Source organism: Amphiura filiformis, chromosome 2, assembly GCF_039555335.1.
Source record: "Amphiura filiformis chromosome 2, Afil_fr2py, whole genome shotgun sequence".
Lineage (NCBI taxonomy): Eukaryota > Metazoa > Echinodermata > Ophiuroidea > Amphilepidida > Amphiuridae > Amphiura > Amphiura filiformis.
In genome coordinates this window covers 19,939,912-19,953,612 of record NC_092629.1, presented here as the reverse complement: position 1 = coordinate 19,953,612, position 13,701 = coordinate 19,939,912, and the positions used below count along the sequence as shown (strand labels likewise).

The 13,701-nt window shown below is 38.9% G+C and overlaps 1 protein-coding gene across 1 annotated transcript in view; it reads left to right on the top strand.

Annotated features, from left to right (window-relative positions):
* Positions 1 to 929: 929 nt before the first annotated feature.
* LOC140145965 (extracellular matrix organizing protein FRAS1-like) overlaps positions 930 to 13,701 on the top strand; it is a 141,387-nt gene continuing 128,615 nt past the window's right edge. The window contains exons 1-2 of the mRNA XM_072167702.1: positions 930 to 1,087; positions 7,994 to 8,086. Coding sequence (XP_072023803.1) covers positions 1,018 to 1,087; positions 7,994 to 8,086 — 163 coding nt within the window. The 5' untranslated portion in view covers positions 930 to 1,017. The remainder of the gene's footprint in view (positions 1,088 to 7,993; positions 8,087 to 13,701) is intronic.

Sequence of the window (13,701 nt, the reverse complement as noted above, 5' to 3'; positions counted from 1 at the left end):
AAGGATTGAGATTCGTGATTGTGTTCAAGTTTGAGATGAAAAAAAGAAAGGAATTTCCAATGGGGCGTCTCACAGATCTACTCACAGAATGGGTCTGTCGAGATAAATGCGCCCCAAAGCCCCCCCCAAAAAAAAAATACGCGTATGGAGTGGTCACTGGGTTTAGCAGTTTTGGATATAACGCGGCCGGTTTTGTGGGATTGCCACGGTCAAATGGCCCTATAGTAGGGCCATGCCTTATGATGTGGTGGGCCACGCACAGTGTCATCGACCCTATATCTTCATGGCATAAATCGCCATGGTATGTTGAATCCACAGCCACGATTGGCCATTTGGTTCAGACCTTTGAAGCTCTTTGAGACGAATAATTAGTCGAGGGACATGACTAAGGCTACTCAAAATAGCCGGCCGGCCCGGGTAATTGATCTTGGTCGTGAATAAGCTTGTATACCCCATTGAGGTCAATGGTCATCGACTTTTATACTGCCTAGTAGTGAGTGCAGCTGTACTACACGCTGTAGTCCATAAGGACCAACGCAATATAAAATGAGAGTTTTGGTCAAATTTTGAGTTCAAAGCGCACGGCCAATTTTCAAAGCGCATTCTAGCGACTATCATATCTGTTCAACACGTATTCTCAAGTGTATGAGACCACATCTGGTTTCTTGAGAAAAAATCATTTACGGGAGATATTCATCATTTTCTAACCGATATCCGAAGATTTTCGTCTGATATCAAAATCGTGCATAGCAATTCACGTGTATCGATCCCGTGTATTCATTTTAGTGTCTCGATCCTGCTGCACCAAATAATTATTAGCCAGGCGGTGTCGGTGTGCCACGTAATAATTGTTTGTTAATATCACTATGATCACTACAGTGGTGTTTCCACCAGCCAATAGGATACGCTTACAAAAATAGGCAAACGAATCAAAATCGCAAAGTTATCCGAACGGAACAGTCATGAAAGTGTCATAACGGAATATACACTAGGTGTGGAGACTATAAGAAACTAGTCATGTTGGGACACAATAACTTGATATTACTTTGCATATTCACATTGATTCTACATGATGTGTATACTGTCGGTAATGTGTTATTCAGGGTAGTGGGTGGGTGTGTATCTGTTAAGCGCCTTCAAACGAGCCCAATCTTAAGTTTACACACCTTCAACCGAGGACACACTTCCAACCGTGTACGTACATGGTTCATCATGCAGTTATTGTTAACTACATGTATGCACACAACACAGGGGCACTCACATAGGTAATTGACCCGTACTAGTAACGCTGTGCTGTGGGTATATGAGATGAACTAGTTAGCGTCATATATCAAAAGTATAATAGCCTTGATCAAGGCTTCCTCCCTACTTTTTCTCTATTCATGCTCTCATTGGATCCATATATAATCAGTGGTAGAAATAGGCCTATCATAATACTGGACTCTCTAAAAATTTTAGTCAGGTCAGATTTTTGTGATGAGCTAAGGAGGAAGTGTGCCTTGTGGGGTGGGCGTGGTGGGCATTTTGCTCAAACACTACCCCTGCAGTGCACAGTATGCCTGGAGTAAAGTAAGATAAGAAAGTCCACTATCTGGCCTCAACAATTCAAATTTGAATCAAATACTTTGATTCAAATGTCAAATAAATTTTTACAAAGTTATGATACAAAATAATTATTTCTAAAGAATATAACTTTTGAAACAGAAATTTTTGTGGCAAAGCTTCCATGAATTTTACATTCACTAACTATGGACGCCAAAGGACTTGAAACAAGTCTAAAAGTATAAAAGCTCTGATTTTAGTACTTGCTTTATGTTTCAATTACTTATTCTTTTCAAAATATCTGAATTTTTAATCCGGTACAAGCTTTAACAAGAGCACCAATAGTGCTGTAGCTCAATTGTTTCTGGATATAGGCATGTCATTGGAACTAATAAATAACAAGTAGACCGCCTAACGGATCTTACGCCATCTTGTGCGGTTTGTATTCCATGGAGATCACTGGCTTGCACCATGTAATGTTGCGCAGTTTATATTGGAAGGCGAATGGTGGGTTGAGCAACTGTTTACCATAAGATGATTTATGAATAAACATTAATATTTACTAGGCGATCACCCATAATTTAGCATTTCTCGGCTGTCGTGATTAGTTACCTGGCTTATGGTGACTGACTGTACCCACTAAGTTTCATGCCCATATGACAGATTTGACCTAAGATAACCCCTGGTGACCTTGAAATGACCTGTTCCAAATATTTGGCTACAAATTCATTCATTCATTCATATTTTATTTTCATCAATCAATCATCAAAATGTATGTGATATATAAAAATGTTGACTGTTAAATGTTGTATGGCCATATGACAGTTTTTACTAATTTGACCTCAGATGACCCCTGGATGAACTCTGGTGACCTTGCCCACTAACCAATACAAACTTGTTATGTCTCAGGTCATCGATGCACCCACCCACCAACTTTCATGCCCGTATGACAGTTATTACTAATTTGACCTTAGTTGACCCCTGGATGACCCCTGGTGACCTTGACCCACTAACCAAAACAAACTTTTTCTGTCTCCGGTCAAGGACTGTGCAACCCCTAGTCTCTGAGAAAAACAGTTTTTACTAAATTATACCTCAGATAACCCCTTTCCTTGCACACATCGAAAATGGTATCAGAGTTTTGTTGGCACAAAGTGTTTACAACTCAATTCAAGACTGATGCTGGCTGCCTGGCAAAAAAAACTCAAGTAGACCACCTATTGCGCAGATTGTATTTGAAGCAGATCACAGGCTTGTGTTACGCCGTTTGTATTGGAATGAGATGGCGGTCTTGGGTGATTATCTTGGGTAATGGAAGTTATTATATTTATGTATTTTGGAAACCTGTATGTTCTCTTATCCTCCGCTAGCTTGATATGCCTATTCAGGGTCACCCCTAACCTCACCCTACCTCATCTCAATCCTACTGCAATCTTTCCTCAATCAAGTTTGCAAATTGCAATTGACTGTATCCTTTTCTTATACCCCTGTACTCTTGGCTGTAAAAAACATATTAATGAAATCTAGGACATCTTCCATCTGAAGTGTGACTGTACACACATAGACACGATAGAGGCTGCACAACCAAGTACATTATGACATGAAACATTCAGCATTAAAGTTTTGAGTTTTATCACCTTTCTCATGAATCATGGTTAAATTAAAATTCATAGTTTCAGCTTCACATACATAATCTTAATTTTCTGATAAGAAATAATATGCAAAATTGTTGTATCTAGAATGATACTTCCTACTAATATGTAGGTTTGATGTTTATCTGCAGCCAGTACATGGATCTATTAATAACTAGTGCATAGGGCAGCACATTTTACACCTTTTACTCTTACAGTTATATTTAAATTTACTAGATCATGATATCCTTTGAATCATGCCTGATTGTTGGTTGATTACATCAATGAAGTGTTAGACTGTTACTAGTTACAATAAAATTTTTTATCTAATAACAAGCTTATATTCCCTGCAATAGTGAGAATTTCAAGAATTATAGCTGCCTCTTGCCAAATGCTTTAAGTTCATATAACATGTGAGATAAATACCACTTATATCCTAATGCACTAGGGCTTGAATCAAGGCTAGGTCAAAAGGACATTTCACCTTGAGTAAATGTTTACATAACTGATTGGGTTTGGTGACTCTTCAAGATGTGTAATAATTAGGTGTAAATGAGTGAGATGTTTGTTCATAGTCAGGGTTGCCAACCAACAATTTGGTAGCCCAATTAGTTCTGAATATGCACTAATTCGGAGAATTTGAGACACTATTTGCTCATGGCTCGTGCACAGAAGTAAGGGCCTATAGACCGCACAAGCCCAATTGGTGCTTTATCTATTGACTTGCCGAATGTAAGGCAAAGCAACACTGAAAAGCAAACATTGAAGCCGCACTGAAGCAATAAAATTCAACATCTCTTTTACAAAATCGCCAGATCAAGGAGTTTGTACAGTGTTTGTAATAAGATCAGCACGACAAACAGTCTGCAAAGGAGACTATTCTCTGAAATTTTGTAAAAGATTTCGTAACAAAATGCTCCAAAAATCACACTTTCCGTCCGAAATTTCCTAGATAAATAAGTAACAATCATGAACAATCATGCAAAGATCGCTCCCTAAAATTACCAGCTCCATTACTCAAACGATGTAGCAAGAGAAAGTAAAAAACATAGAGAAATCCGGATCATGCCTATAGCCTCAGTTTGCTTGCAAAGTGAGCTAATAACGGGGGAGCATGCATTTGTATGAGAAAGGAAATCTACCATCTTATCCAAACTCCCGTGTTAATCCAATGCACATTTTGCTTCATCGGGCCGCCCTGACTTGATCGCGTTTGGAAGAGGAGTGCCACCAAACCGTAATAGGTACAAATTTAGTACTTTCTGTCAATCAAGTATGGTTTATTTTCTACATGTCAATCTTTAAATTATTAGCATAGTCCTTATAATAACGGTGGAGCGCCTTGATGAGTAAATGATAGCAAACCAGTGAAAAATCCCCAAAACTCAGTCAGTGGAGCTCCACCCGTACATGTCAATAGCGTCATTATCGATTGGATTAGTCGACCGTAGCGGACAAATCGATCGCTCATTGGATTAATATTATCACGTGGTAAGAAATGTGCATTGGACAATCGATTACTATAATGGTTTAGTACTGCATATTTCGGTTTAATCTTCACTAAGCTGGTTTATGGCTGAAAAGGTCACGATGAATTTGCCGTGGACAAAACTGCACTATGTCCTAAGTGCAGGACATAGCCAAATCTTTCATTTTTTTGGCAGGGGAACATTTTCTTTCATCTTTATCATGGGGGCACGCTACGCTACTGCCAAAATGGTGTGTTTTACTATTTGATGGGCCAGTTCGCGTGATCGCGCAGCGCAAAATTTTGCAATTTTACCCTATTTGGGCCCAAAACACGGTGCTTTTCGATGTGCTAAAAAAGTTGCATAGGGCAATTGTTTTTTTTTTCTCCTATAGGATGTTGAGGGGGATGTCCCCCATGGAAATATTAGGGGGGGGGGTGGAAACATGTACCCCGGTTCTACAAGCTTCCTCCACCTATGATTGTAATGCAACATGATTTAGTTGTATATTTTAGTGATAATAAATTAATAATCTGTACTGCACGAAACATTATTGTAAAAATTGTCAACACTAAAGAAAAGATATTGCAGCTTTTCAGTGATTTAAAGAGCAGACCAGAAGGAACTGACACAAGCCTCAAAATTAAGTTATAGACAACAAGACTTTTTTTAACACTTCATACTTATATATATCTTAATCTTTGACTATTGAATGACTTGTCAAAATACATAAAGGACCTGATCAAATACCCTTATCTGGAATGAACTTTTGTACTGATTAATTTAACATTTGCGCGCGTAGCGCGTGAAAATTTTTCAACTATTTTATATTTTTTGCTTCAGGACTAATGTTGCTAAAGTTTTTACCCCCCCCCCTCTCCGTGCCCAAAAACTTTTTAACCCCCCCTGTTCATACACCCAAAGCTTTTTTAACCCCCACTATTCAGAACTCCTAAAATTTTATGACCCCCCTACATATTTTCCAGCCCCCCCAACCAAAGTATTTTATGAACACTCCTAAGTAACAAAATCAGTGATAAATAAAAGTTGCTGTTCAAATTAAATAAAAATTCCTTAGTTTCTATTAATGCGTACACGTTTTATGGATGTCCGCAACATTAACCAAAGTACTTATCAAATTAACATCATATTACTTCGCCACAGGAAATGAATCACACATCAAGTTTTAAATATGTAAAATAACACAAAAGATGAGCATCTATTTACGTTGTTGGCACTTAATGATAATATTCTTGCTTATATCTAACTTTACAACATAATATTTCAACCTACTAACTTGTTCAAGCGACATTTACTAAAAAAATAGTCCACATCCGGGTAACTTATATTGCCTCTGACCAACCATTACAAAAATCCGGCCATGCGAACCTGAAAATACATTTAATTCGACATATTAACGGTAATTCAAAATTCATAATAATTTATAACATTTAATGGAAAATGTATTTTTCAATAAGAAATAATTTCATTAACTCATGACAAATCGACCAATCGCAGTATTCGATAGTTACTGCTTCGGCATTCAGCGTAGAGACTTGTTATCCGCCTCAACGTGAAGTCTAAGCACACTGTCACCACAGATCATTGCTAATCTGAATCACGATTTCTAGGCATGAGACAATTAGTCAAAAAGGCCAGACTCTATAACAGATGTTGAAACATCACTACTATATGAACATGACGGTCAACAGTGAGTGTAGCTTAATACGCACTGGGCACCCCTTTAAAATAATATCAGTCATCTGGCGATAAAAAAGAAGCCTGAACATAGATATGTGATCCAAATAACACCATTTTCAACTACAAAAACCCGAGACGAACTAAGCCTCGGGGCCCATACTTGGTATAATGATGACCCATTACCTCTAGAAATTTCGTAGGTTAGTCTCGACCCCAGAGGTCAAAGGTCATGGGCTACCGGGGCAATATGTGTAAAATTTGAAGCATCTCTAGCCCAAGAACTATAGCGCCCTCAGGGTTCATACTTACTATAATGATGGCCCATGACCCCTAGAAGTAACTTATGGTAGCCACGACCCCAGAAGTCAAAGGTCACAGGCTACAGGGGGCAATATGTGTAAATTTTAAACCACTTTAGCTCAAGAACTATAGCGCCCTCAGGGTTCTTGCTTGGTACAATGATGACCCATGACCCTTAGATATTTCCTGCAGTAACATCGACCCCATAGGTCAAAGGTCATGGGCTACAGTGAGCAATATGTGTAAAATTTCAAACAGCTCTAACTCAAGAACTACAGCGCCCTCATGGTTCATAATTGGTACAATGATGACCCATGACCCTTGATGTATTCTATAATAGCAGCATCCCCAGGAGTCAAAGTCTAAAGGCTTTAAAAATAATGCAAAATAGGTACGACTTATTAACACAGTGTAGCGCAATAGGTAGTATTTTGTTAGCTCCCTGTGGTAGCAATGATAAAGGTCTGAATCGTACGTCAAGGAAACTAATCACTTGACAAAAACTCCCTTAAAAGGGAATGTGTAGGCATTTTGATTTTTGATTTTGGACCACCTCAAAAGGTTGTCATGATGGGACAAGGGGTGTGGTTGGTTAAGGGGTGGAATATTAGAGAGAGTGTGGTCCAGTCTGGTGGTGTTTTAGAGAGATTGTGTGTATAGTGGAATATAAGAGAGAGAGTGAAGGCTTGGTGGGGTATTAGAGAGTATGGGTCAGTCGGGTGATGTTTTAGAGCGAGTGAGTGTCTGATGGAGTATAAGAGAGAGTGAGGGTCTGGTGGGGTATTAGAGAGAGTGAGGGTCTGGTGGAGTATAAGAGAGAGTGAGGGTCTGATGGGGTATAAGAGAGAGTGTGGTCCAGTCTGGTGGTGTTTGAGAGAGAGTGATGGTCTGATGGGGTATACAAGAGAATGAAGGCTTTGTAGGGTATTAGAGAGAGTGTGGGCCAGTCCAGTGTTATGAGCGTTACATGTATATGAAATGAAAGCTTAAAAAAAGTGCTTTCACATGGTGCTCACCAAGTTTTCGTTTGTGAATAGGGGAAGGGTGTGGTCACGGGCATAGATATTCGTGTTTGGTAAAACACATTACTGTGCCATCTAGTCTTCTCTTCTCTTTTTCTTTTCTTTTCTTTTCTTTTCTTTTCTTTTCTTTTCTTTTCTTTTCTTTTCTTTTCCTTTTCCTTTTCGTTTTCCTTTTTCTTTTTCTTTTTCTTTTTCTTTTTCTTTTTCTTTTCTTTTCTTCTCGTCTCTCATCTCCCTTTTTTCTCTTTACAACAATTACTGTTTTGTCACTTCAAAACCTGTATTTTTATCATTAAAAAAGTGCTAACCTCAGAAATATTTACTACAGCGCAGCCACCGACAGAAGAATCAACAACAGAAGAATTAGTCATGTCAACCACAGAGGAATCAACAACCGAGACAGTGAAGATAACTTCAACAGGTATTCAGTTTGCTGTAATAAAGCCGTAAACGTTCGCCTAATGGCGCACCTGCGCTCCTTTGCCTTGGGGTAAATTTCATGTACAAATAGAGAGCTCCTTCCTCTAAAAATCACAACAAGAATTAAGGGTACGTGCCCTTATCTGCTGTGATTCTTTTGGGAGGGCACTTTTAGTTTATGTCAAGTTCTTTATGTCAAGGGAGCCAATAGGCGAACATTTACAGTATGGGATCAAACAGCTAGGTCTTTAGATGCTATTGGATCTTTCTTCGACTGACACATATGCATTGACACAAGCTAATGTCTGTAGGGTAAACACAGATTTGAATTTCAAGGTCATGCAGGGGTCAAATAGGGTTGATTACTGAAAATCTCCTTAAACTTCACTATTTGCTGCATATTAAGTGCTGTGATTGTCAGAATAATGCCAACATGACTATAGCATTGGGTGCATATAGGGTTATAATTAGATTTGGCTTGGACATGGGGAGGGGTCTGTTTTGGGGTCAAAAGGTGTAAAATTCTACAGTTTGTCCAATTCGAATGAAAATTAGTATTATGTGATCACAATATGATTTAAAATATGATGGAGGTCATTTCAAGGTCACCAGAGGTCAACCAAAGGTCAAAAAGGGTAAAATTTCAAAATTCGTCCAATTTAAATTTAAATAAGAATATGTAATGTTGAAATGATTTAAAACAAAATGAAGGTCATTTGAGGTCAACAAAGGTCAAAATATTTTATGAGCTACATTGTTATTAAACTTAATGCTTACATTTATAACGAAAATGCAATCGTGTTCCAAATCTTTTCAAGGTCATCAGAGGTCACTTCAAGGACACGACTGGACTTCGTAGCCTTCGTAGGCTGCAATATATCTAGTTTCTGCTTCTTCGTCTACTTCTTTAGTCCAGACGAGCAACGGCTGGACTCTTGTATTTCAGCGGTATCGTTTTTCTTCTTCTTCTTTCTTACTGTCAACATTTGACATAATTGGCTCTAGCTCCCTAATTATTTGACCAATTAAAACCAAACTCGGGCGCAAGCTCCACTACCCAACTGAAAAATCATATTGATGAACATGATCTTGCTGAGCCAATGCAATCGGCATACAGGACCCATCACAGCACTGAGACTGCTCTTGCCCGTGTTCACAATGATTTTTCCCATGCCCTGGACAGTCAACAGGCTGTTCTCCTCATTATGCTCGACCTCTCTGCAGCGTTCGACACTGTCGATCGTAAAATTCTGCTGCAGAGGGTCGCTGATGAGTTTGGTATCACTGGTGTTGCACAACAGTGGCTCTCATCCTATCTCGAGAATAGATCTTGCCGTGTTGCTGTAAGCGGTGCATATTCAAATGACATCTTGCTTCAGCATGGCCTACCTCAAGGGTCGGTTATCGGACCACTTGGGTTTGTTTTATACACTCACAATGTTGGTCGCATCATTCGCCATCACCATCTAATGTACCATGTATATGATGACGATATACAAATATATTTACCCGTTGATCCTACAATTCCTGGTGATATTTCATATGCTATTTTCAAGATTTCTCAATGTGTTAGGGATATTAACGCATGGATGATAACAAACAAACTTAAGTTAAATCCCGATAAAACAGAGTTTTTTGTTATGTCATCTTCTCATCATAAATCCCGGTTACAGGATATTGACTTCAATATTGGTGATGATATCATTCCTCAATCATCCAATGTGCGAAACTTGGGTTTTGTTTTCGACCAACAACTGAATATGGACAAACATATAACTAACCTGAGCCAAACCATCAACTGGCAAATACGCAATTTGTACAGAATCCGGAAGTATATCGATCAAGACACCTGCGCCAATATTGTCAGAGCCATGATTTTATCCCGCTTGGACTACTGTAATGTTTTGTTCAACAATATTGCGCAAAAGGATATTGATCGATTACAACGGCTACAGAATAAATGTGCCCGCTTAGTCTTCTTGTCGCCGAGACGCACTTCCATCAGTCCCCTGTTGAAAGAACTTCATTGGCTTCGTATAAAGGAACGCATTACTTTCAAAACTCTGCTTTATATATACAAGTCACTGAATGGGCTGTGTCCCCGGTATATCGATGAGTGCCTAACTGTTAAACGTCCTCATGAGGGCTCAGTCACCACACGTTCGGACCACGGTCTTAATCTTCGTGTACCAAGGACGAACAAGGGTGCCGGGGACAGGGCCTTTTCAGTGGTTGCTCCTTACAAATGGAACTCAATCCCCCTAAAAATCCGCAGTGCCCAAACTGTCACTGGGTTCAAATCCCTTCTCAAAACATACCTTTTCTCATGATGTTGCTTTTGTTTTGTTTTCTGTGTTTCTGCGCTTTGTATCCTCTGGCATTAGGCGCATTATAAAAATGCCGTGTTACTTACTACCCCAGCCTTTATATTTGACATGCCCCTTTTGGGGTCAAACGTCACGCATGAGTAATTTTGGCTAAAAATGCGATTTTTACCCAAAATGCGTCTTCTTCTACAGATTACATAGTAGAGTAATGAAACTTGGTCATCGGCATCGGCTATAGTTGGGCTCTATAAGTTAAACACAGATTTTTTAAGATTCTTCTTTCTTTCTTCTTTCTTTCTTCTTTCTTTCTTCTTTCTTTCTTCTTTCTTTCTTCTTTCTTTCTTCTTTCTTTCTTCTTTCTTTCTTCTTTCTTTCTTCTTTCTTTCTTCTTTCTTTCTTCTTTCTTTCTTCTTTCTTTCTTCTTTCTTTCTTCTTTCTTTCTTCTTTCTTTCTTCTTTCTTTCTTCTTTCTTTCTTCTTTCTTTCTTCTTTCTTTCTTCTTTCTTTCTTTCTTTCTTAACACAGCTGTGACGTTAGTCACGGCTGTGTCTTTTTTCTTACAGGTTCTTTCTTCTTCTTCTTTCTTCTTCTTCTTCTCCTTTCTGCCGACCACTACATTTGCTCTAGCACTCACATGCTTCCACCGATTTTGACCTAACTTGGTCACAACCATTATTGACCATGCCCCTACATGTCATATGAAACTCGTGGGGTCAAAGGTCACGCAGGGGTCAAAAACATGATTTCAACTCAAAATGCTTCTTCTCTCACAGATTACGTCGGACAGTGACACCACTTGCACACATGCATTGTTATTATCCAGTGTCTATTGGGTCCTCACATATTTGGGGTCAAAGGTCATTAAGGGGTCACTTCCGGTATAAAACGAAAAACCTTCAACATTTTTTATTTGCTAAGAAAAACATAGGACAGTAACGGTATGTTCATACATACATTGTAGTTACCCTGTGTATATGTGGTATTTTTTTATTTAGGGTCAAAGGTCATTAAGGGGCCACTTCCGGTATAAAACGAAATACCTTTAAAATGCTTCTTCTCCCACAAATTACGTAGCTCTGTACAAAGTATAGGGACTAAGATTCTAAAAACATAATAATGATCAAAATTGGTCAAAGCATAGCAGAGCTAGGGCGAAACGTGGCAAATCACGCAAAATGTCACGTGTTGCTAAGGAAAAGCAAAATCACGTTTTTGACCATTGTAGCTAGGTCAAAAGTCAGATGCAAGTCAAAGTAATATGACCTGTGCGGGCAAGGTAAGTGGTTATCCTTACCAAGTTTAGTCACAATCCATCAACCAACGACTGAGCTATAGGCACGAACGTGGTTGACCGAAAGAAAGATCCCAAGCAAGACAGGACAAGACGGCGTAGCCTGCGCCATCTTGTAAAGAAAGAAAGAAGATCCAGTAAGAAACATAACCAGACGGCAGGTCTGCCGTCTTGTAAAGAACTAGACTTAGCTGTGGTCTAAGACCACGAACACAGCCGTGTTGTGACCCCTAATAACCTTTGACCCCAAAATATATGAAAACGCCCATACACTTGGGCTAATGTCAATGCATGGGTGCACATGGCACCACTTTGCTATGTTACTTGTGGCAGAAGGGGCATTTTGAAGGTTTTTCGCCTCAGACCGGAAGTGACATTTGACCCCAAATAAAAAAATACCACATATGAATTGGGTAACCACAATTCATGTGTGAACATACCGTTACTATCCTATGTTTTTCTTGGCAAATAAAAAATTTTGACGGTTTTTCGTTTTATACCGGAAGTGACCCCTTAATGACATTTGACCCCAGATAAAAAAATACCACATATGAATTGGGTACCCACAATTCATGTGTGAACATACCGTTACTGTCCTATGTTTTTCTTAGCAAATAAAACAAATTGAAGGTTTTTCGTTCTATACCGGAAGTGACCCCTTAATGACCTTTGACCCCAAATATGTGAGGACCTTATAGACACTGGGTAATAACAATGCATGTGTGCAAGTGGTGTCACTGTCCTACGTAATTTGTGGGAGAAGAAGCATTTTAAAAGTATTTCGTTTTATACCGGAAGTGGCCCCTTAATGACCTTTGACCCTAAATAAAAAAAATACCACATATCGTCGGACGCATCACATACTGGTCTATCTCGAAAAACACGCATTACGAGAAAATCACAATTGAAAATCTTCGTATTAAGTTAACCTTTCTATAATTTAATTAGACTATGGATTTTAATGAAAGTGGTTTTAAATTAAAGCATATACTTAACAAATTTATTTAAGTGGAATCTTGAATTATATTTATGTATGCAGTATTGCTTAAAACTACACTAAAGTTGTAGTTCTGTATGTGAAATAGTTAATTTCCCGATATCGTATTTAAAGTGCGTTTCATACTGGTCTATCTTGGGGGCTATCTCGATTTCGCGAACAATGATATGACTTTAGACGCATCACATACTGGTCTATCTCGAGATAGACCAGTATGTAAGGCACTTTCAATACGATATCGGGAAATTAACGATTTCACATACTAACGTCACGGCTGTGTAACTAGACTAAGCTGTGGTCTAAACCACGAACACAGCCATAATAAACATTTTTGAAGGTTTTTCGTTTTATACCGGAAGTGACCTCTTAATGACCTTTGACCCCAAATCTGTGAGGACCCCATAGACACTGGACAATAACAATACATATGAGCAAGTGGTGTCACTGTCCTACGTAATCTGTGAGAGAAGAAGCATTTTGAGTTGAAATCACGTTTTTGACCCCTATGACGTGACCTTTGACCCCACGAGTTTCATATGACATGTAGGGGCATGGTCAATGATGGTTGTGACTAAGTTAGGTCAAAATCGGTGTAAGCATGTAAGTGCTAGAGCAAATGTAGTGGTCGGCAGAAAGAAAGAAAGAAGAAAGAACCTAACGTCACGGCTGTGTAACTAGACTAAGCTGTGGTCTAAACCACGAACACAGCCGTGTTGTTACCCCTAATGACCTTTGACCCCAAAATATATGAAAACGGCCATAGACATTGGCTAATGTCAATGCATGGGTGCATGTGGCACCACTTTGCTATGTTACTTGTGGCAGAAGGGGCATTTTGAAGGTTTTCCGTCTCAGACCGGAAGTGACCCCTTAATGACATTTGTCCCCAAATAAAAAAATACCACATATGAATTGGGTACCCACAATTCATGTGTGAACATACCGTTACTGTCCTATGTTTTTCTTAGCAAATAAAAAAAATTGAAGGTTTTTCGTTTTATA